At 43.6% G+C, this 20,782-nt stretch overlaps 1 protein-coding gene across 6 annotated transcripts in view; it reads left to right on the forward strand.

The window, feature by feature from the left end:
• Positions 1 to 20,782, forward strand: part of LOC138922532 (ATP-binding cassette sub-family D member 2-like) — a 59,749-nt gene that overhangs the window by 35,802 nt on the left and 3,165 nt on the right. For 2 of the 6 annotated variants that reach the window (XM_070259103.1, XM_070259107.1), the window contains 2 exons: positions 17,159 to 17,262; positions 20,400 to 20,513. In XM_070259103.1, coding sequence (XP_070115204.1) covers positions 17,159 to 17,242 — 84 coding nt within the window. In that variant the 3' untranslated portion in view covers positions 17,243 to 17,262; positions 20,400 to 20,513. Of the gene's footprint in view, positions 1 to 7,631; positions 7,775 to 8,580; positions 8,896 to 17,158; positions 17,823 to 18,129; positions 18,222 to 20,399; positions 20,514 to 20,782 lie in introns of those variants that run through there. The other 4 variants (XM_070259101.1, XM_070259106.1, XM_070259104.1 and 1 more) reach the window with 3 other exon arrangements.

Raw genomic sequence — 20,782 nt, forward strand, 5'->3', positions numbered from 1 at the left:
ATTTCTTTCTCAGTCAATTATTTATTCCTACCCCTTAGCAATTTCTTAGTTGGGTTTTGGGAGCTCCTTCTTCAGTGTGGATATTAACCATTTGTCTATTTTACGTGTTGCTCATATTTTTTCTGAGTCTGACTCATCTTTTAACTGTGTTTCTAGTATTGTTGCTAGATGGAATAGTGTATCTTGGGAGTCTTTGCACATTAGTGTAAATCCTTTTGTTTTTGTCTTCGCTCATGGGTGAGAGATTGGGTATCGAATGCTTATCTCACACAGTTTTGTCCCTCATCTCTGTCCACACTCATTGCTCCATGTATCCTAGAATTGCAGATGAGCAGTCTGATTCCAATGTGACCTTTTTTTCTCTTTCTTCCTAAATCCCTAGAGAATTTTATTTATTCTTGAAGTTCCAAAACTTTCTCAATATGTGTTATGGTCATATTTTTTTCTCATGAATTTGTCCTCATATCTGATGTGTTCCTTTTGATGATCGGGGCCCTCCTTGAGTTGCAGAAAGTTTTTTCTGAGATGTGTTTAAAGATTATTTTTCTCATCTGCTCTGCTCTCTCCCTCAGACATGCCAATCATTCTTCTATTGAAAATCTTTTTTCATCTCTGGAATCTTCTTCTTATTTTCTCTCTTTTCCTTTATCTCCTTCTTTCTGAGAGAGTTTCTCAAGAATGGCTTCAACATCATTGATTCAATTCCCAGTGATGTAAAAACTGATCTTGATTGTTTCTAAGCTGCATGTAATCTCAAGGGAAATTTTATTCTTTCCCAAATACTTCCTCTTTATCTTTTTGTCTATTTCTCCCTTGCCACCCTGTCCCTTTACATCTCAGTCCCTCAACTTATACAAGTTTTCGTTTCTTGCTTCATAGAGCAAACAGTTTCCTGAATTTTCCTGAGAACACAAACACAGCAGAAACTTTCTAAAATATAGTTCTGTTTCCTCAAATAGAAGTCTTTCAAGGACTCTTCAGCTGAACATTTCTATGTTCATGCTGTACAGTCTTGAAGAAAAATAAGACAAAGACATATGGCTGAGATATATGTTCTGATTTCCATGTCGGCGTATTCATGGAGGAGCGAGAAATGGACAGCCTTTTCCTATTAGTTAGACGTAATTTCTACTTAGTTCCTATCAGGTTGCTGTGTGATCTTTTCCTTGTTCCTGCTCTGACGTTGGAGAACTCGGTGATGTGCACAGCCTTGAGCCACATTTCTAGTTTATTTTTTTTATTTTTATTTCTTTCTGCTGATGAAGAGCTAACATCCGACGCCAGTCTTCCTCTTTTTTTCTAATTGAGGTCAAAAGGGTTTATAACATTGTGAAATGTCAGTGGTCCGTTATAATTTGTTCGTCACCATATCAGTGTGCCCCTTTACCCCTGTACCCAGCTCCCTCCCATCTTCCCCTCTGGTAACCAGTAAACCGTTCTCTTTGTTTGTGTGTTTACCTTCCACGGATGAGTGAAATCACATGGTGTTTGCCTTTCTCTGTCTGGCTTATTTCACTTAACATAACACCCTCAAGTTCCAGCCACGTTGTTGTGAATGGGACAAGTTTGTCTTTTTTTATGGCTGCGTAGTATTGCATTGTGTGTGTGTGTGTGTGTATAAATATATATATGTGTGTGTGTGTATGCACGTATATGACATCTTTATCCAGTTGTCAGTTGATGGGCACTTGGTTTGCTTCCGTGTCTTGGTTGTTGTGAATAATGCTGCAAGGAACATAGGGGTACATAAGTCTCTCTGAATCATTGATTTCCAGTTCTTTGCTTAAGTACGTAGTCATGAGATAGTAGTGAAGAGACTGTCTTTTCTCCATTGTATGTTCTTGGCACCTTTGTCAAAGATTAGCTGACCATAGATGTGTGGTTTTATTTCTGGGCTTTCAGTTCTGTTCCATTGATCTGTGTGCCAGTTTTTGTACCAGTACCATGCCATTTTGGTCACTATGGCTTTGTAGTACATTTTGAAGTCAGGGATTGTGATACCTCCAGCTTTGTTCTTTTTTCTTAGGATTGCCTTAGCAATTCGAGGTCTTTGCCCCGTATGAATTTTAGTATCCCTTGCTCTGTTTCCGTCAAGAATGTCAGTGGGATGCTGATAGGGATTGCATTGAATCTGTAGATTGCTTTGTGTAGTATGGACGTTTTACCTATGTTTATTCTTCCAATCCATGAGCAAGGAGTCTCTTAACATCTCTTTAAGTCACTATCAATTTCTCTCACTCATGTCTTATAGTTTTCTTTGTATAAGTCCTTCACTTCCTTGGTTAAATTTATTCCTAGGTACTTAATTTTTTTAGGTACGCTGGCAAATGGAATTATATTTTTGAGTTCCCTTTCTGTAAGTTTGTTGTTGGAATATAGAAAAGCAACTGAATTTTGTAAGTTGACTCTGTACCCTGCAAATTTACTGTAGTTGTTAATTATTTGTATTAGTTTTCCAGTGGATTTTGGGGGGTTTTCTATATACAAGCTCATGTCATGTGCAAACAGTGAGAGTTTCACTTCTTCACTCCCTATTTGGATTCCATTTATTCTTTTCTCTTGCCTAATTGCTCTGGCCAAAACCTCCAGTACTATGTTGAATAAGAGTGATGATAGTGGGCATCCTTGTCTCGTTCCTGTTCTCAGGGGGATGGCGCTCAGCTTTTGCCCATTGAGTATGATATTGGCTGTGGATTTGTCATATATGGCCTTTATTATGTTGAGGTAATTTCCTTGTATCCCTATTTTTTTTCATAGTTTTTATCATAAATGGCTATTGGATCTTGTCAAGTGCTTTCTCTGCATCTATTGAGATGATCATGTGGTTTTTATTCTTCAATTTGTTGATGTGGTGTATCACATTGATTGCTTTGCGGATGTTGAACCATCCCTGTGTCCCTGGTATGAATCCCACTTGATCATGATGTATGATCCTTTTGACGTATTGCTGAATTCAGGTTGCCAAAATTTTGTTGAGAATTTTTGCATCTATGTTCATCAGCCATATTAGCCTGTAGTTCCCCTTTTTTGTGCTGTCCCTTTCAGGCTTTGGTATCAGAGTGATGCTGGCCTTGTAGAATGTGTTAGGAAGTCTTCCATCCTCCCTTGTGTTATTTTTAATATCTTCTTTTAGGTTTGTTAACAGTTGCTTTACGGACTTTGCTGCTCCTGTGTTGGGTGCATAGATATTTATAAGTGTTATTATTCTTCTTGATGGAATGTCCCTTTGATCATTGTATACTGCCCCTCTTTGTACTCTTTACCTGCCTTGTCTTGAAGTCTACTTTGCCTGATGTAAGTATTGCGACATCTGCTTTCTTTTGTTTGCTGTTAGCTTGGAGTCTCGTCTTCCACTTCTTCACTCTGAGCCTGTACTTGTCATTGGAGCCGAGATGAGTTTTGTGGAGGCGACAAATTATTGGATCTTGTTCTTTAATCCATCTTGCCACTCTGTGTCTTTTTATTGGAGAGTTCAGTCCATTTACATTGAAGGTGATTATTGATGTATGACGGCTTAATGCTGTCATTATATCACTCGTTTTCCAGTTTTCCTGCATTTCCTTTGTTTCTCATCCTGTGCGTTTTGGTCTACCCATTGAATTATGCCGTTTTTTATGCTGTATGTCTTTGTTTTTTCCTTATTTCTTTTTTGTGTCTCTGTTCTGCTTTTTAGTTTAGTGGCTGCCCTGAAGTTTGTATTCAGAATCTCGTGCATAACATAGTCCCTTTTCTGATGACCTCTTATTTCCTTGGTCTAAACTGATTCAGTCCCTTTCCACCTCGCCTCCTAAGTTATTATTCTCATATCTTATTCCAACTTGTGTCATGAGTTTGTGGTTCAAGTGACAAGATTGTCTTTGTTTTTGATGTATTCCTTCCCTTTAGCCTAATGCTGTAGTTGAATATTTGCTATCCTGTTCTGATCCTGTCTATCTGTTGGTCTCCTTACTCTGTGTTTTGTGACCCCCCCTCTCCCCTTTGTCATTTTTTTCAGGTATGAGGGCCTTCTTGAGGATTTCTTGGTGTGGGAGGATGGGTCTCATGGCTACAAAGTCCCTTAGCATTGTTTGTCTGGGAAAGTTTTAATTTCTCCCTCATATCTGAAGGATGTTTTTGCTGGCTAGAGTATACTTGGCTGAAGATTTTTATCTGTTAAAATTTTGGATATGTCATTCCATTCTCTTCTAGCTTGTGAGGTTTCTGCAGAGAAGTCTGCTTATCTGATAGGGGTTCCTTTGTAGGGTATTTTCTTCTGCCTTGCTGCCCTGAGTATTCTTTCTTTGTCATTCATTTTTGCCACTTTTACTACTATATGCCTTGCAGTAGGTCTTTTTACTTGGACACATCTAGGAGATCTGAAGGCTTCCTCCAGACAGGTTTCCCTCTCATTGTCTAGATTTGGGAAGTTGTCTGCTGTTATTTCTGTGAGCACGCTTTCTGCTCTATTCTCCTTATCTTCACCTTCTTCAATACCTATAATTCTTATGTTGTATTTTCTCATTGAGTTGGATATTTCTCAGAGACTTTCTTCCTTTCTTTTTAGTCTCAGTTCTCTCTCCTCCTCTGTCTGGAGCATTTCAACATGTCGCTCCTCTGTGGTGTCCACACGAGCATTCAGGGAATCTGTATTTTGTTTTATAGCTTCCATTGTGTCTTTCATCTCTAATATTTCTGATTGATTCTTCTTTATAGTGTCAATCTGTTTTGTGGACTAGCTCCTGAACTCGTTGAATTGTTTCTCTGTATTCTCTTTTACCTCATTGAGTTTTTTGACAATAGCTCTTTTGAATTCATTGTTGCTTAGTTTACTTATTTCTGCATCCTCAGGACTGAATTCTGGGTGCTTATTTTCTCTCTGGTCTGGAGATTTGATGAATTGCCTGATGCTGGAAGGATGAGTCTTTTTCCCATTGTGATAGTATTTTGTTGCAGTTACAGCATGTTGCCAATGGATGGGGGTCGAGAGCCGTGTATTCTGAGCCCTCCACCTTCAGCGGAGATGGCCCCGCGCAGTGCGGGTCAGGGGCAGGGCACTTTTTCCTGCATGCAGTCCAGGGTTTCCCGATCAGCTCTTGCTATCTCGTCTCCTGTGGTCTTGGCTTGATGAGGTCACCCCTGAGTGAAAGCTTTTGCCCTGTTAAAGGGCTTCCCTTTAGGCCGCAAGGGCCCTAGGGAGTCCTGGGTGATTCCACAGACGTGCAACCCCTCCCCCACTCCTTCTGTCATGGAGCCTCCCTGGCAGTGACCACGGTCTTTAGGGGAGGGAGCAGAGTTCTCTCTTACCCTGTGCCAGCTCCTCTGAGGCAGGGCTCCAGACTCTCCACCCTCTGTCGTGTGGCTGCCGTGACTCTCCGAGGATTTTTGTGCTTTTAGGGGATTTTCTTTTGGAATAGGGTTGCTCCTTTTTATTGTATCTTGGAGGGGAGAGAGTGCTGGGCAAGCTCACTCCACCATGATGCTGATGTCTCTCCATTGCTTGTTTAATCTTGAAGTCGGTTTTGTCTAAGGACGGCAACACCTGCTTCTTTTGTTTGCCATTAGCTTGGAGTCTCATCTTCCATCAGTTCACTCTGAGCCTTTGTTTGTCTTTAGAGCTGAGATCTGTTTTCTGGAGGCAACATAATGTTGGGTCTTATTTTTTAATCCATCCCACCACTCTCTCTCTCTCTTTTTTTTTTTTTGAGGAAGATTAACCCTGAGCTAACATCTGCTGCCAATCCTCCTCTTTTTGCTGAGGAAGACTGGCCCTGAGCTAACATCCGTGCCCATCTTCCTCTGCTTTATATGTGGGACACCTACCACAGCATGGCTTGCCAAGCTGTGCCATGTCCACACCTGGGATCCTAACTGGCGAACCCTGGACCGCCAAAGCAGAACATGTGCATTTAACTGCTGAGCCACTGGCCCGGGCCTACACTCTCTCTCTTTTGATTGGAGAATTCAATCCATTTACATTTAGAGTGATGATTGATCTATGAGGGCTTACTGCTGCCATTTTATCACTTGTTTTCTGGTCGTTCTGTATTTCCCCTGTTTCTTGTCCTTTGTATTTCAGACTACCAGTTTAGTTTGGTAGTTCTCTAGGATGATTTTCTCCGTATGTATCCTTTGTGTCTCTGTTCTGATTGTTTGTTTAGTGGTCGCCATGAGGTTTATCTAAAAAATCTCCATTTCCTGATGGCCTCTTCTTTCCTTAGTCTAAAGCAGGTTCCATTCCTTTCTTCATCCCCTTCTAAGTTGCTTTTGTTGTAACTTCCGTTTTCTGATGTGAGTTTGTGATTAAAATGATGAGATTACAGTTATTTTTGAGGTGTTCCTTTCCTTTATCTTCAATATTATAATTGGTTGCTATCCTGTCCTGATAGAGAACTGCAGTTTTCTGATTTTATCTGCCTATTTATCTCTTTGCTCAAGGCTTTTTAAACCCTTTCTTTTTCTTTCTGATATGAGGGCCTTCTTGATCATTTCTTGTATGAGGGAGTCTTGTGGCAATGAATCCCTCTGCTTTTGTTTATCTGGGAAAGTTTTTATTTCTCCATCATATCTGAAGGATAATTTCGATGGATAGAGTCTTCTTGGCTGAAAGTTTCTGTTTTTCAGAATTTTGAGGATATTGTTCTGTTCTCTCGTAGCCTGTAAGGTTTCTGCTGGGAAATTCGGTGAAAGCCTGCTAGGGGTTCCTTTGTAGGTTATTTTCTCCTGCCTTGCTACCCTTAATATTTTTTCTTTGTCATTTACTTTTGCCAGTTTCACTAACATATGCCTTGGAGAAGGTGTTTTTACATTGATACAATTAGGAGTTCGGTTAGCTGCTTTTTTTTTTTTTTAAGATTTTATTTTTTTCCTTTTTCTCCCCAAAGCCCCCTAGTACATAGTTGTATATTCTTAGTTGTGGGTCCTTCTAGTTGTGGCATGTGGGACACCGCCTCATCGTGGTTTTGATGAGCTGTGCCATGTCCACGCCCAAGATTCAAACCAACCAAACACTGGGCCACCTGCAGCGGAGCGCGCGAACTTAACCACTCGGCCATGGGGCCAGCCCCTCGGTTAGCTTCTTTTACTTGTAAATCCAGTTTCTTCCCCAGGTTTGAGAAGTTCTCAGCTATTATTTCTTTGAACAAGCTTTCTGTTCCTTTCTCCCTCCCTTCTTCCTCTGGCATACCTATAATCCTTCTGTTGCATTTCCTAATTGAGTCAGATAATTCTGGGAGAATTTTTTCATTTCTTTTTTATCATAGTTCCACCTCCTTCTTCTGAAGCATTTCTATATTTCTGTCCTCCAAGCTGCTGCTTCTGTGTTCCATAAATCAGCCCTGTTATTCAAGGACTCCAGATTTTTCTTTATCTCATTCATTGTGTCTTTCATCTCCAACATTTCTGATGGGTTTTTATTTATAGTTTCAGTCTCTTTTGTGAAGAATTCTGTCTGTTCATTAAATTTTGTTCCTGATTTCATTGAACTGCTTTCCCAAGTTTTCTTGTAACTCATTGAGTTTTTTAATGATAGCTATTTTGAATTGTCTTTCATTTAGATTGTAAATTTTTGTGCCTTCAGGACAAGATTGATTTCTGGGTGCTTGTCATTTTCCTTCTGGTCTGGAGTATTAAAGTGTCTTTTTGTACTATTTCAGGGGGTGGATTAGTGCTTCCCCTTAGTGGAAGTATCTGATCGCAGATTCTACGTGCTACCAGTGGGAGGGGCAAGAGCTGTGTATTCTGAGCCCACTGCGATCCCTGGCATCTGTGCCTGTCCTTTGGAATCTATGCTGACTGGGTATGTCTGCCATTGCCCACTCACTGCTGCTGCTTTAGAAATGTATGTGCATGCACTCTGGTAGGAGTCCCTTCCTCTGGCTGAGCTGGTGTGTCAGGTGGAGGGAGAGGTGCTTTGTTTTGCATGCAGAATCCTGGGGGCATTCTGCTCTGCCCTTGCTGTCTCCCCCCCGGGGTGCTTGCTTGAGAAAGATGCCCCTGCAATTCCTTGGCCTCCTCTGTGTGGGGCTTTCCCACAGCTGTAGGCAGCTCCAAGAGTAAAGGTATTCCTGCGGAGAGCTTCCCCTCCCCGCTCTCCTCACAGAGCCACATGCAGTCCTGTGCCCTAGATCACCATCAAGGAGGAAGATGAGATCCCCTTACCTCCTTCCACTTCCTCCTGGGGGTACAGCATCTCCACCTTCAAATGTATGGCTGCCTGGGTCTCTCAGACGTCTGTTGTGTTGTCTGAATGTTCTCTGTTGGTTTATGAATGTCCTTTGCATTGTGTCTTTGGGAGGGAGTCTAAGGGAAGAGCTCACTCCACCATGATGACGGATGTCACTGGTTTTTTGTGGGTGTGTATGTGAGCTGCCATTAGCATGGCAGATGGGTGGTGTAGGTCCATACCTGGGAACCGAACCTGGGCCACCGAAGCAAAGTGTGCCAAACTTTAAGCACTAGGCCACTGGGGCTGGCCGCCAGATATCTAGTTTAAGCCAAGTGTCATGAAACTTTCTAGTTTAAAAAGTCACTCATTCTTTAAAATAATCACCTGATGTCTAAGAAGAGATATTGAGATACCACTACCTTATTGTCTTTGTACAGTATTTAAAACTCATTCCTGGATGGGCTGTTTCTGCATTCGTGGCTAAAAGCTACAACTTCACCATGGCCGCCCCACAGCTCCTTTCCTTCCACGTGCACGTTTCAGCTCACGACTGATGCTGGATGAGGGTGTTAAAGACTCTGAATCGTCTACTAAATAGTTTCCATACTGAGGGAAATTTGAATTCCTTCGCTCTGATGAAAGAAAGTCTATGTTTGCGACATTTCTTGAAATATTTTACCATGAATGGTTCCACCAGTCTACTGTAAGCTTTAAAGGTTTAACTCATGGAAGATCTTCCGGTTTTCTAGCAGGTAATGGTGAAATATTTCTGGTTCCTAGTGCTATTGAAATTCTCTGTCTACTCTTGAGTTTTTACATCTAGGTGAGTCTGGGGAATGGCTCATCAGAAAGTACCCACTTGCTATTCATGATTCTGAGCTAAGTAGATTGTGAATATGTCGCTCTGCTGCATAAAATTCTCCAAGGGTTCCCAACTATGTATAGTGTCAGGTAGAAAAGCCTCTCAGAATAGCATGTGAGCTCTTTACAATCTGGTACAATCCTATCATTTCAGATTCATGTGTATTCACTTCCTGCCATAGATCTCAGACTCTTGCCACACTAAACTATTGATCTCTTTCTCCAAACCTGTCAGGAAATTTCAGACCTTTCTACTTCTGCTCATATTCTCTTCCTTCTGCCTGTAATGCCTTGCCTCTCAGTGGGAATTGATATTTGTCCTTCACAGTGGAACAGAAATAGCACCTCCTTTTTCTAGTATTTCTGATGCCCAAAGCAAAGTTCATGACACCATTTTCTTTGGCCCCGTTGCTGTGGCCTAACTGTTGTGTCTCCCCAAAATTCCTTTGTTAAATCCTAAGGCCCAATGGGATGGTATTAGGAGGTAGGGCCTTTGGGAGGTGATTAGGTCATGAGGGCAGAGCCCTGAGGAATGGGATTAGTGCCCGTATAAAAGGGGCTTCTGGGCCGACCTGGTGGCACAGTGGTTAAGGGCACATGTTCCACTTCGGTGGCCTGGGGTGCACCCATTTGGATCCTGCGTGCAGACATGGCACCGATGGCAAGCCATGCTGTGGTAGGCATCACACATATAAAGTAGAGGAAGATGGGCATGGATGTTAGCTGAAGGCCAGCCTTCCTCAGCAAAAAGAGGAGGATTGGCAGCAGATGTTAGCTCAGGGCTAATCTTCCTTAAAAAAAAAGGAGGGGGCCTTCAGAAACCCCTGTAGCCTTTGTCTCACGGAAATTATCTTCTACTGAATTTTTCCTCCCTTTTATTACCTCTGTTCTCTGCCTCCAGAACCCCGATAAAAGAAAGGGCAGACATGTATGCTGCTTCACATTTCTCTCCTACGTGCCATCATTCTGCCTTTGGCTCTGGTCTGCAAGATTCCACTGACTTTATCACCAGATCACTGACATGTTGTTAACCATCCCCATTCTCTTAGTCAGTCTGTCCACTGAATTGTTTTAGTGTCAAACATATTTTTAATTCCCAGACACTCGTTTTCATCCTCTGATTACTCCTTTTTTGCAGCAGCAGTCTGTTCTTACTTTTGTATGTGCCATCTTTCCTATCTCATTAGAGTCATTTCTTACTCTTTTAACATTGTTTTGTTTCCTGAATGATCTTTATTTCCTAAAAACACAATTATTTTACTTGTTAATCTTAATGTGAGTCACGTATGTGATTTTTTCTCTTCACATTTGTTGACCCTTGGCTGTTAGTTCTTGTTTGTGAATAAAGATCTAGGCTGTTAAGCGGTGGGAGTTCCATTTGGATTTGTGTAGATCTCTCTGCCAAGAAACTGCTCCCTGGATGAGCCTGTACTGGTGGGTCTGGTGTCATAACTGGAAAATGACAGTTCAGAGTTGTGGGGGTCAGCGGCTGTGGAGAGCAAGTCAAAAAAGGGAGGACTTGACTTGAGCAGTGAATTATCTTGATGTGTTCCTTCTTGAGAAAAGCTGTGTTGCCTCTCCTTTTTCATTAAGGTGCCTGCTGGATGTTCCAGAGTTTCCTTAAACTCTGCTTTGCTTCCCATTCATGGTCCTACACTCAAATGATGAGGCATCTGCATGTAAGCAGGTCACTTTCTTTAGCCTGCACAGCTTGGATTTTTATGTGGGGGCCAAAAGCCTCTGCTGTCTGCTGTATATATTTGGGAGGAGGGCAGGGAAGAGAGATGTGGTCCAACTAGCCCAGCTTTCCCAGATGCAGTCTTTTAAATCAAAAATATTCATCATATATACATACATACATATATATATAGATATATATACACACACACACACACACATATATACACACACATATATTGAGCAGTATGATAAGAGTGCCAAAATGGCTGAAAATTCTGTCTATCCTGTGTCCATGCCCCTCTGCAATGTGACTTTGGAGCCCCTCCTAGCAAGAGGTGGCATTTGTTTCTCCATCTCCTTGAATCTGGCTTGGCCCTGTGGCTTAGTTTGTTCATTGGGATTCTAGAACAGTGACCTGAAGGAGAGACTTGAAAACCGCTTGCACACTGGACTTGCTGTCTCTTGCTGCCCTTATAAAGAAGATAGGTAAGGGGCCAGCTTGGCGGCATAGCTGTTAAGTTCGTGCACTCCACATCAGTGGCCTGGGTTTGCCAGTTTGGATCCTGGGGGTGGACCTACGCACTGCTTATCAAGCCATGCTATGGCAGGCATCCCATATATAAAGTGGAGGAAGATGGGCATGTATGTTAGCTCAGGGCCAGTCTTCCTCAGCAAGAAAAGGAGGATTGGTGGCTGATGTTAGCATAGGGATAATCTTGCTCAAAAGAAACCCAAAATAAGTAAAAGACAGGAAAGTTAAAAATACATTTTTTTCCATATGAATTCTGAGCTATCAGAAGTAACAGTCCTGGGGGCCAGCCCGGTGGCTCAGCAGTTAAGTGTGTACGTTCCGCTTTGGTGGCCCAGGGTTCGCCGATTCGGATCCCAGGTGCGGACATGGCACTGCTTGGCAAGCCATGCTGTGGTAGTCGTCCCACATATAAAGTAGAGGAAGCTGGGCACGGATGTTAGCTCAGGGCCAGTCTTCCTCAGCAAAAAGAGGAGGATTGGCAGCAGTTAGGGCTAATCTTCCTCAAAAAAAAAAAAGTAACACTCCTGTGAAGAAGCCCAAGAGGATGACAAGAGACATGTGGCCCATTTGCTTCTGTTGCTCTGACCAACAGCCTGCCAGACACATAGCATGTGACAAAGACTTCCCTAGATTATCCAACCAGCAGCCAATCTACAGCTGACCATGGATGCCTGGGATACAGAGCCTGGGAGAGTTGTGCTGAGTTCACGCAGATAAGAACTGCCTAACTGATCTAAATCATGAACTAAATAAGCAGTTGTTGTTTGAGACCACTAAGTTTTGGGGTAGTTTATCACCCAGCAAGAGCTGATACAAACACCGCATTGTATTGATGTTCCAGCTACTGTAGATACTCTGATAAACAAAGTAGATAAGGCCTCTGTCCTCAGGTGACGAGAAACAAAGAAATAAATGAGTCAGACAACTTCAGAGATTCACACATGCTCTGAAGGAAAGCAAGCAGGGTGATGTGACTGGCTGGGGTTGGGATCTCATTTAGATACTGTGATCAGAGAAGAATGCTTTGAGCAGCTAAAGTTTGAGCCAAGACCTGAATGACAGGGAAAAGCCAACCATGTGAAAGTCTGGAGGTAGACTGTTCCAGACAGGAAACAGCAAGTGAACAGGCAGTGAGCTGGGGAGATACTTCACGTGTTAAAAGGACATAAAGAAGGTCAATGAAGCTGGAGTTGGTGAGCAAAGGAGAGAGAGAGGGGAAAGATGTGAAGTCAGGAAACAGACCTTGGGGGAGGACTTGGCCTGTGATTAATTTCAGTTACCTTCATGCTTGTGCCCTGTCTCATCTCTGTCCTTGATGTTTGTGGACTAGGAGCTTGGAGCTCTCAAAGGACCCCTGTGGGAAGGGTCCCTCTTTTCTCCAGCGTTTTGGTCTACATCTTTCTGTGATCTGTTTTCATCAGTCAGATCTATCTGCTTTCTGTCTTCTCGGATTTCTTCAAGATGTCCTCCAGCTGACTGCCATTCCAGTTTACTAGCATTACCACGGATTCATTCTTTTTAAAATACAAGATGGTTTTTGGGGGCATTTTTAAGGACCTTCGTATATGTTAGTCTCCAAATCACCATCTTTAGTTGAAATTCTCATATCTCATGTTTAAATTTGGAGCTCTAAGCCCATAAATCGATCTATCCCCCTTTGTTATCCTATCTTTTTCTCTGTTTCTTCTCTTCTCAGCTTGTCTTTACAGTGGCTGGTGAGAGGCCAGCCCTCAATGGGCTCTTTATTCACTATCCAAGAAATATGTCCTGGGAAGCTTTTATCTGCAAACAAAATGGAGGCCCTTCTCACCTACCAGTTGCCCCTTTGCAGCCACTTGCCTTGCTCGGTTCCTGGTGAGTTGAATACGCTCATCCAAACACCCCCTGCTGGGACACTGAGGGGACACAGGGTCGGTTCTTCCCAGTGCCTTCCACTTCATTAGACACTTCAGGAGTTTCCTTTCCTAGGGAGGTTTTGATGTCTCAGAATTCATATGCCAGAAAACTGTATTTGAACACCCTGGTCTTCCATCTATCTGTCTGTCTATGTTCTATCTTCATTGAGTTTTGGGTGCCACAAATCATTAGATGGCACATAGGATGTCATACCTGGGAGGGATGGCCCATGTTACCCTTTTGAGAACAGGAGATGCTACACCCTTGCAGACCAAGAGCTTGGCCTTCCTGGACGTTTGTAAAGTTTCCAGGCAAGAAATCTTCACTTATCTCCCTAAAACAGATAAATATACTTTTGTACAGAGATGAGAGCACGTGAAAGGTGAGACCAGCAATCTTCAGGGCCCAGTGCTTACTCATAATGTTTTCTTCCACAAATCTGTTGGGTCCTTTGCAGAAGCCCAAATTACAAAACTCTTTGCCTGCCCTGCATTTGCCTTACAGGAATACCACTACACACTTCCCTCCAACCCAGAATCAGAGGCCAGAGCACCTTGGATGAAGAGGAAAGGAGGTCCATATTCTCTTTTCTACCCCAGGGCCATTGCGAGTGCTGTTCCCTTCACCATTCTCCGTGCTTTTTTCCTCCAAGTCTCTTACTTACCCTGGCTCTTACTTATCCTTCTGGACTCAGCTTATATGCTGCTTGCTCGGAGAGGCCGTCTCTGCTTTTCTGATCTTCCCTTCCTTCCCCAAGTCTAGTGGATGCTGCTGGTGCCCTGCCCGGGTCCCCTTCACTGGTGGCACACTCTTTCCTCAGTTGCTGTGAGTATTCATTGCTCAAATGGAGCTGCCTTGCCTGGTAGGTTACTCCTGGCCGCAGAGGACAGTCAGTGGCCAATGATTGACTGGGGCACAAAAAGCCGGAAGCCTGGCCTCAAGGTGGACCAGAGCCTTCTGGGATACGAGGGAGAAGTTAGTCTCCAGCTGAGACAGCCCCTTTGCTTAGTTTTCTTCTCCTGTCTGCTGCTTCCCTCACACTGCACCCCCTCCAGAGAGCCCTCCTCCGATAAATCCTTTTCACCAGAATCACTGTCTCAGGCCCTGCTTCTGGGAAGCCTGACTGAAGACACTGAGAAAGCTTTCTTTAAGAGGTTTGTCTGTGTTTTTACACAGCGAGGACAAGTTTTCTCTCTGACCCCTGCACCTCTAATAGTGATGGAGACTCACGTGAATGGACTCGGATGTGAATAGTCCCCCTAGAACTGGCCGCACAGCAGCCCCCCGTCTGAGGCTCCTGAAGAGCTTCTCTAGGAGGTGGAAGGGGAAGAAGAAAAAGAGACACTGCACACAAGCAGTTCACCGGGAGGCTGTGCTGTCATTTCTGAAGCAGAGCTCTTTGACCTGCTAAAAAGGGGTATTTTTTAGAGGCTTTAGTAAAATCATTTAATCTAAAATTCAATATCAATGCCGCTCGTTAATTTTTAAGAACCCCATATCTGTTCTTTCCCTGAAGTGAAACAAATTTGGTTAAGGATGGGTGTTTCTGAGTTTATTTCCTACACAGTTGAAAGCTCAATGCCATGGTTAAGTCTCTTGTCCCAAAGGTAACCCCTTGGGAGCCACAGCAATAGCACAAACTAATGAAACAGGAGGAATTCATGTTTGAAGAGCCAGAGCTTCTGGAGACATTGACTCAATGGCCTGAGCCCCACAGGATGGTTTCGAATTGAGTTCCTATGCAAATGTTTTTAAACACCAGTCCTGTGTCACTTACACATTCAATACTTAAAATTTAGATTATCTGGAGGCGACTCTTGAGATTTAACAATTGTGACATTTTCTTGAGGCATGAACTCAACTCACACATCCTACAAAGTTGGCAGATGGTGAGTGAACGAGGTGACCACTGAGCATCTACTTGGCATGTGTGCAGTAACTCACATGAAGGGATTTAAATCTTTCCAACTGTGAATGTTGCCCAACAGAAGGGCAGAGGTGGGGGAAAGACATGGCAGGTGTTTGAGGGTCTGCAAGACCAAAGCTCTCACAGCTGTCACATGATTACTGTAGGCCCTCCATGTCAGCCACCACAATGGCTGCTTTAGAATCTATTTTCCAGATGCACAATTAAGGATACAGAGGCACTGATGTGCTGTCTTAGGAAGAAGATGGAGCTTGGGTTCTGTTAAATTGGAATTTGAAGGTGATCAGGGTTGTGATCCCCTCTCTGATTTTCCCAGCTTCTCGCACCCGCAGTTGAAGAAGCCGTGTCCTGATAGTCTCAGGCAGACTAGTTCCGCCGATTCCTTATTTCCAGTGCAGGTTTGCTTTTCTCTCTGCATCTTTCTTTTCTGTTTATGACACCACCATCTTAGTTGCTGAAGTTTCCAACCTTGACCGTAGGCCCCTGTACGTTTATCCTTCTTATGTCTTCTCCTGTCATTAACCTCAGGGCCACCTCCACCCCTTATCTTCTGGCTATGATTCCTTGGGCTCCTCACGGGATGTGACCATGACTTCCATCCGCTTGAATCCTTCATGGGCCTGGCCTCGCCTTGGACCTTTGGGTGACTCTGAGTCTCTCCTCCTCCAAGAGCATCATTATGGGGACCCATTGGGAAAATCCTCTACTTTGGCTCTGCTCCCAAGGTCTCCCCTACAGCAGCGTGTGCTGCCTTTTCCCTATCATGGGAAGCATGTGAGATTAACTGTTTTGACTCCTTTCTCTTGTTTTAAAGAAAGCAACACCAAGATGTGTGTTTCCTCCCAGAAAGGCTAGAGATAGGCAATAAGGAAGGGGAAAATGTGTCTGCAAATCTGTAGCTTAAAGCTTCATGTGTTTAAAAATCATTCTTGTTTGTGTTTTATATTCCTATAAAATGCATAGAAAGTTTTATCCATCAGTATTCCAGACAAGATCAAAGAAGCCTATGTTCTGATAGCACCATTAAAGAGGAGGGGCCCCTCTCTCCCTGCTGCCCCTGAACAAAGGCTCCCATGAAAGCTAGGACAGTCGCTCTGACACCTGCCCCATCACCAGATGAACCTCAGGAGCTCTGGGCCCAGGGGTGTCCTGACTGGAGCCAGAACACAGGAACAAGGGAGGTTATAAGACCTGAATAGTACTTGGCATTGGATTTGATAGACACTGCAGGGACTGAAAAACTCTTTAGCCGGTTTTCTTCTTTTACTATCTCATAGTTTGTATTTCATTTCCATCAAATGGCATGAAAGCATGTCATTGGCCAGCGAGAGGATGAAACCCTGATGTGGACCTACCCTAAACCTAGTGTGAATTCTGAAATCCTCACGACTGATCACAGTGACTTCTCCTTCCACCTCTTCAGCTCTGTTTTCCCCTGGAACCTATTGTCTGTCTAGCTCAGGATCTCCGTGCTCACACCTCTCTGGCCTTGCTTATTTCACCCCAAGGTTAGCCACTTTGCTGGTTCTCGTGAGCATCCCTGATGCCCTTGCCTCTGTGAACTTCCATGACCCCTGCCTTCCCATCCTCAGCCATGCCACTCATGACCCCCTTCAATATCTAGAATGTGAGGCCACACCGAATAAAATCACAAGAGTTATTTGCTCTTTATCTAGTTGGCCCTTTGATGGTTCTGATGTCCTCAATCCTTCACTGGTTGACCACAACATATTCTTAAAGTACTCCAAACCTGTTCCACTCTGATCAAGGTCCGTATTCCATCCCCACTGCCAAACTCGGCAAAATCATGTTTTGTGGGGACCAAGTCCATCAGTGTGAGTTTTCTCAAAATCTCTCTTATCTACATCAAATTCATTTTTGTATTTGCCCCTCTCTTGTTTTTCTTCTTTCCTCCAATAAAGAAATTTCCCTTGGTATTATCTAATCAAGTTGAAAATGTACATGGTCCCTGACTCAGTATTTTTTTCTGTCTCTTCATCTCCTTGCTTATTTTCCTGTTGACTTATTCTATGTATTTTTTTTAGAAGGTCTGTTTAGTTCTTAGGAGGATGAAGCTGTAGAGAGAGCCATGCTAATTATGTGTGTCCCTTTCCTCCAGAATCTCAGCCTCCTCCAAAATAGACACAGAGGTCGGACACTGTCATCCTGGAGCTCAGAGCTCAGTGGGAAAGATGGAGTATGAATAAAGTGTTACAACGCAACGTAAGTACTATAACGGATGTCCACTCCAGGTACGGGTGTGGCACAGAGCAGCGGATGAACTCAGTGGGGGTGGAGGCAGGAAAGGGTTACAGTCAAGGAACAGCTGAGCTGGATCTTAAAGAATTATTAGTTCAGTAGACAAGGTGGGGAGGTAGCCATTAAATATTTGTTAGATTAGTAAACGAAGGGCATATCCCACAGAGAAAACAACGGGTGACAAAAGAGTGACGAAGTGACACAGCTCTGTCTCTTGAGGAAAAGTGCAGGCTCAGTCTAGCTAAAGCAGGTGGGAGGAAGAGAAAGCTGGCAAATGGGCCTGAGAGCTCAAAAAGTAAAATAAAGAATATACCTAAGAAAATTAGATGAAGGAAATAATACTGATAAAAGCAGAAAATATTGGTTCAAGAAATCATAAAAACAGTAGCATTAACACTTAATTCCAAGAGTTGTTTCTTGAAAAGAAAGAAAGAGCAAGAAAGGAGAGACAGCAAGAGACCAGAAAGGCAAGAAGGGATGGAGGGAGGATAGAAAGAGGTCTTGTAAGTTTAATCAGGGGAAAAGGAAAACATGTACAAAGTAAATGTATTGAAAGTGTATTTATAGAGGGCTCGATACTTCCCAGGTCCTGGGCAAGGTGTTGGGGACAAACAGCTGTATAGACAGACACGTTGTCTGCCTTTGAGGAGCTGAATTTTAACGAAGAAAGTGCTTCTTTAAACATGTAACTACACAGACAAAATATAATCCACTAATTGTGATATGTGAAGGCAAAGTAAAGAATACAGCGAGAGGCTGGAGCAAGGTCAGAAATTAACTTGGGATTGGGTGCTGGGTCGTGAAAGGCTATCTGAAGATGTGGCATTTCAGCCAGCATCTGGGAGAGGAGGATGAGTTAACCAGACAAAGAGTGACTGCAGAAGCAATCCAGGGAGAGAACCAGCCCGTGTGAAGGTCTTGAGGTAAGAAAGTCCAAGTCACTGGAAGAAGGTGAGTGGGGCTGCAGTGAACAGAGGAAGCAGAGAGTTGCCAAGACTTACAGGGAGGGTGCCAACAGTGTCAGTTTGGCCAGGACCAGGGGGAGGGTCCTGGCGTGTAAGACTTTCAGATTTAACACTGGGACAGTCCCAGGCAAACCTGGATGAATTGGTCACCCTATTTACAGGCCTCATTCAAGATTTTGGACCTTAGCAGCAGAACAGTGTGGCAGCCATAATCGAGGCAGCCATAGTGAGGATGGAGAGAAATGGACGGATTCAAGAAATATTTAGATGTAAACTGGCAGAACTTGAGGACAAAATGATAGCCAGGGAAGGGGTTAGGGCAGGGGGAATAATCTAGAATGAACCGCAGATTTTTCTGGCTTTGGAAACCAGAGGGATGTGCGTTAAAAAGGAATGAATACCGAAAGAGACGACGCTAAAGTTGTTCTTTGACATTAACTGTCAAGTGAGAGCTCGAGGTTTGATCACATTTGAGCACACAGGAATAAATTTTGGTACCCTCCATCTCTCCCACCCCTCGGATTGAAATAGAAAGTGGGCCTGGTAGAAACCCAAATGTGCTCCAGACAGAATTTGGAATTCAGTTTGAACCTGTAAAGAAGTGGAGTGTTCCTCACCCTGATAAGGGGACAAGACAACATAATAAGTAAAAGGAAAACTGGAAGGCTTTGTTACAGACCGCATTCAGCCTGCATTCAGATGGCATGTCAAGAACTGTATTACTCTTGTCCCCTCGTCCAACTCTTAGACTCCCATAATTAACCCAGAGGAAGTTGTAAGTGAAATAATTAGGAGGTCCTTTCAAAACTAGACACTTGACACATGTGTTATAGAAACCTTATAAAAAGGAAACTGGATTCTTGTAAATTTTAAGATTATATTAATTCAGACACAAAGACACTCCTATGAATTTTCACAAAAATACTCAAATCACAGAGTTTGTTCTGCCTGCCATTGAGATGTGGGGGATTTTGCTGTGTGCACTAAATTCTCATCTTCTTCTTTTACTTATTTATTTCCTTCTTCTCCCCAAAGCCCCCCAGTACGTAGTTGTATGTTTTAGTTTGAGCCCTTGTTGTGGCATGTGCGACGCCACCTCAGCATGGCTTGATGAGCAGGGCTATGTTCGCACCCAGGATCTGAACCGGTGAAGCCCTGGGCTGCCAAGGCAGAGCACATGAACTTAACCACTCAGTCAAAGGGCAACCCCTAAATTCTCTTCTTTAACTGCCCATGTCACGAGAGCACAAGACTAGAATGAAGACAAGCACGGGAGACCAAGGATGAGAGTTTACTGAACATGAAGGTCTCATCCACATTCGAAAGCACAATCCCGGTGAGACCTCAGTCATGTATCTAGACGGGTGAGAACTTGCTTCCAGTGTCCCTGAATCCCAAATGGAAGGATGCTTTTCCTGTATGTGGGAGCCGAACGCCAGGGCTGGGAAGGGCTGCCAAACTCATTCAGCCCAGTCTTACATCCGCAGTCTGTTTTTCAACACTCCTTCACTCGTTTATTAATTTAACAAATATTATTGGCACCTGCTGTATACACGGCACTCTTCTAGGGACTTGGGATCTGGTGGTGAACAAAACAGACACCAGTTCCTCCTGTCGTTGACATTATGTTCTAAAGAAAGGATTCGAGTAGTAAACAATAAGAATAAGCAGTAAACGTAGTGAATAAGTGAGTTACATAGTACCATAGGTTGGAAGGTGAAAACAGTGCAACAGAGAAATAGGAGGGCAGGGAAAGAGATCCGAGCGATGGTGAGGGGTCAGAGTACAGCTTAAATAAGGTGGTTGAGTAGCTTCTTGTGAAGATGATGTTTGAAAGCAGATTTGAAAGAGGTGAGGCAGTTAGCCACGGGGATCTCTGGAAGGAAAGCCTGGTTGGTGGTTTTATTTCCCTCCAAGACAGTCCCGAGTGCTCTAAAGTGGGATGTTTAGCAAAGTGCTCCACTGGGTTCAGAAGCTGGGCTTTGCTCAGGTCCCAACCATGAGTCATGTGTCCTAATCAGTTTGTTCTAGAGTACTCTAAATAGCCCACCACCCTCACAAGTCCCCTGCCCCCAGAGCCCCTGCTTCAGCTCTCCCTGCTGTAGGATAATGGATGTTGTGGAATTGTCTGTTTAGGTGTCCAGCTTCTGCAGGAGGAAGTACAGAAGCTCCGAGATTAGGCCAAACAGGGTCGAAACCTGCTTCTGCCGCTGACTGGCTGTCTGTCCTTCATCAGGTCACTTAACCTCTGTGAGTCTCAGTTTTCTTATCTGTAAAGACAAGATGATCATGTCTGTTCAATGGGGGTGTCATTAGTATTCCCAGAGAAATTGTGTGTATAGCGCTTGGCATGGTGCTTGGCACACAGTAAGCATGTAACTAAAACTAAGACTCTGGTGGTGCCCACTCCAGTGCCATCTCCTTGAGGGCAAGGCCCCTCTTGTCTTCCATTCTAATTAACCAGTGCCTGGCATAGAGCCTGGCCCGTGTAAGGATGGTCGTGAGCAATGGAGTGCAGT

This window comes from Equus caballus, unplaced genomic scaffold (genome assembly GCF_041296265.1).
Source record: "Equus caballus isolate H_3958 breed thoroughbred unplaced genomic scaffold, TB-T2T haplotype2-0001077, whole genome shotgun sequence".
Taxonomy (NCBI): Eukaryota; Metazoa; Chordata; class Mammalia; order Perissodactyla; family Equidae; genus Equus; species Equus caballus.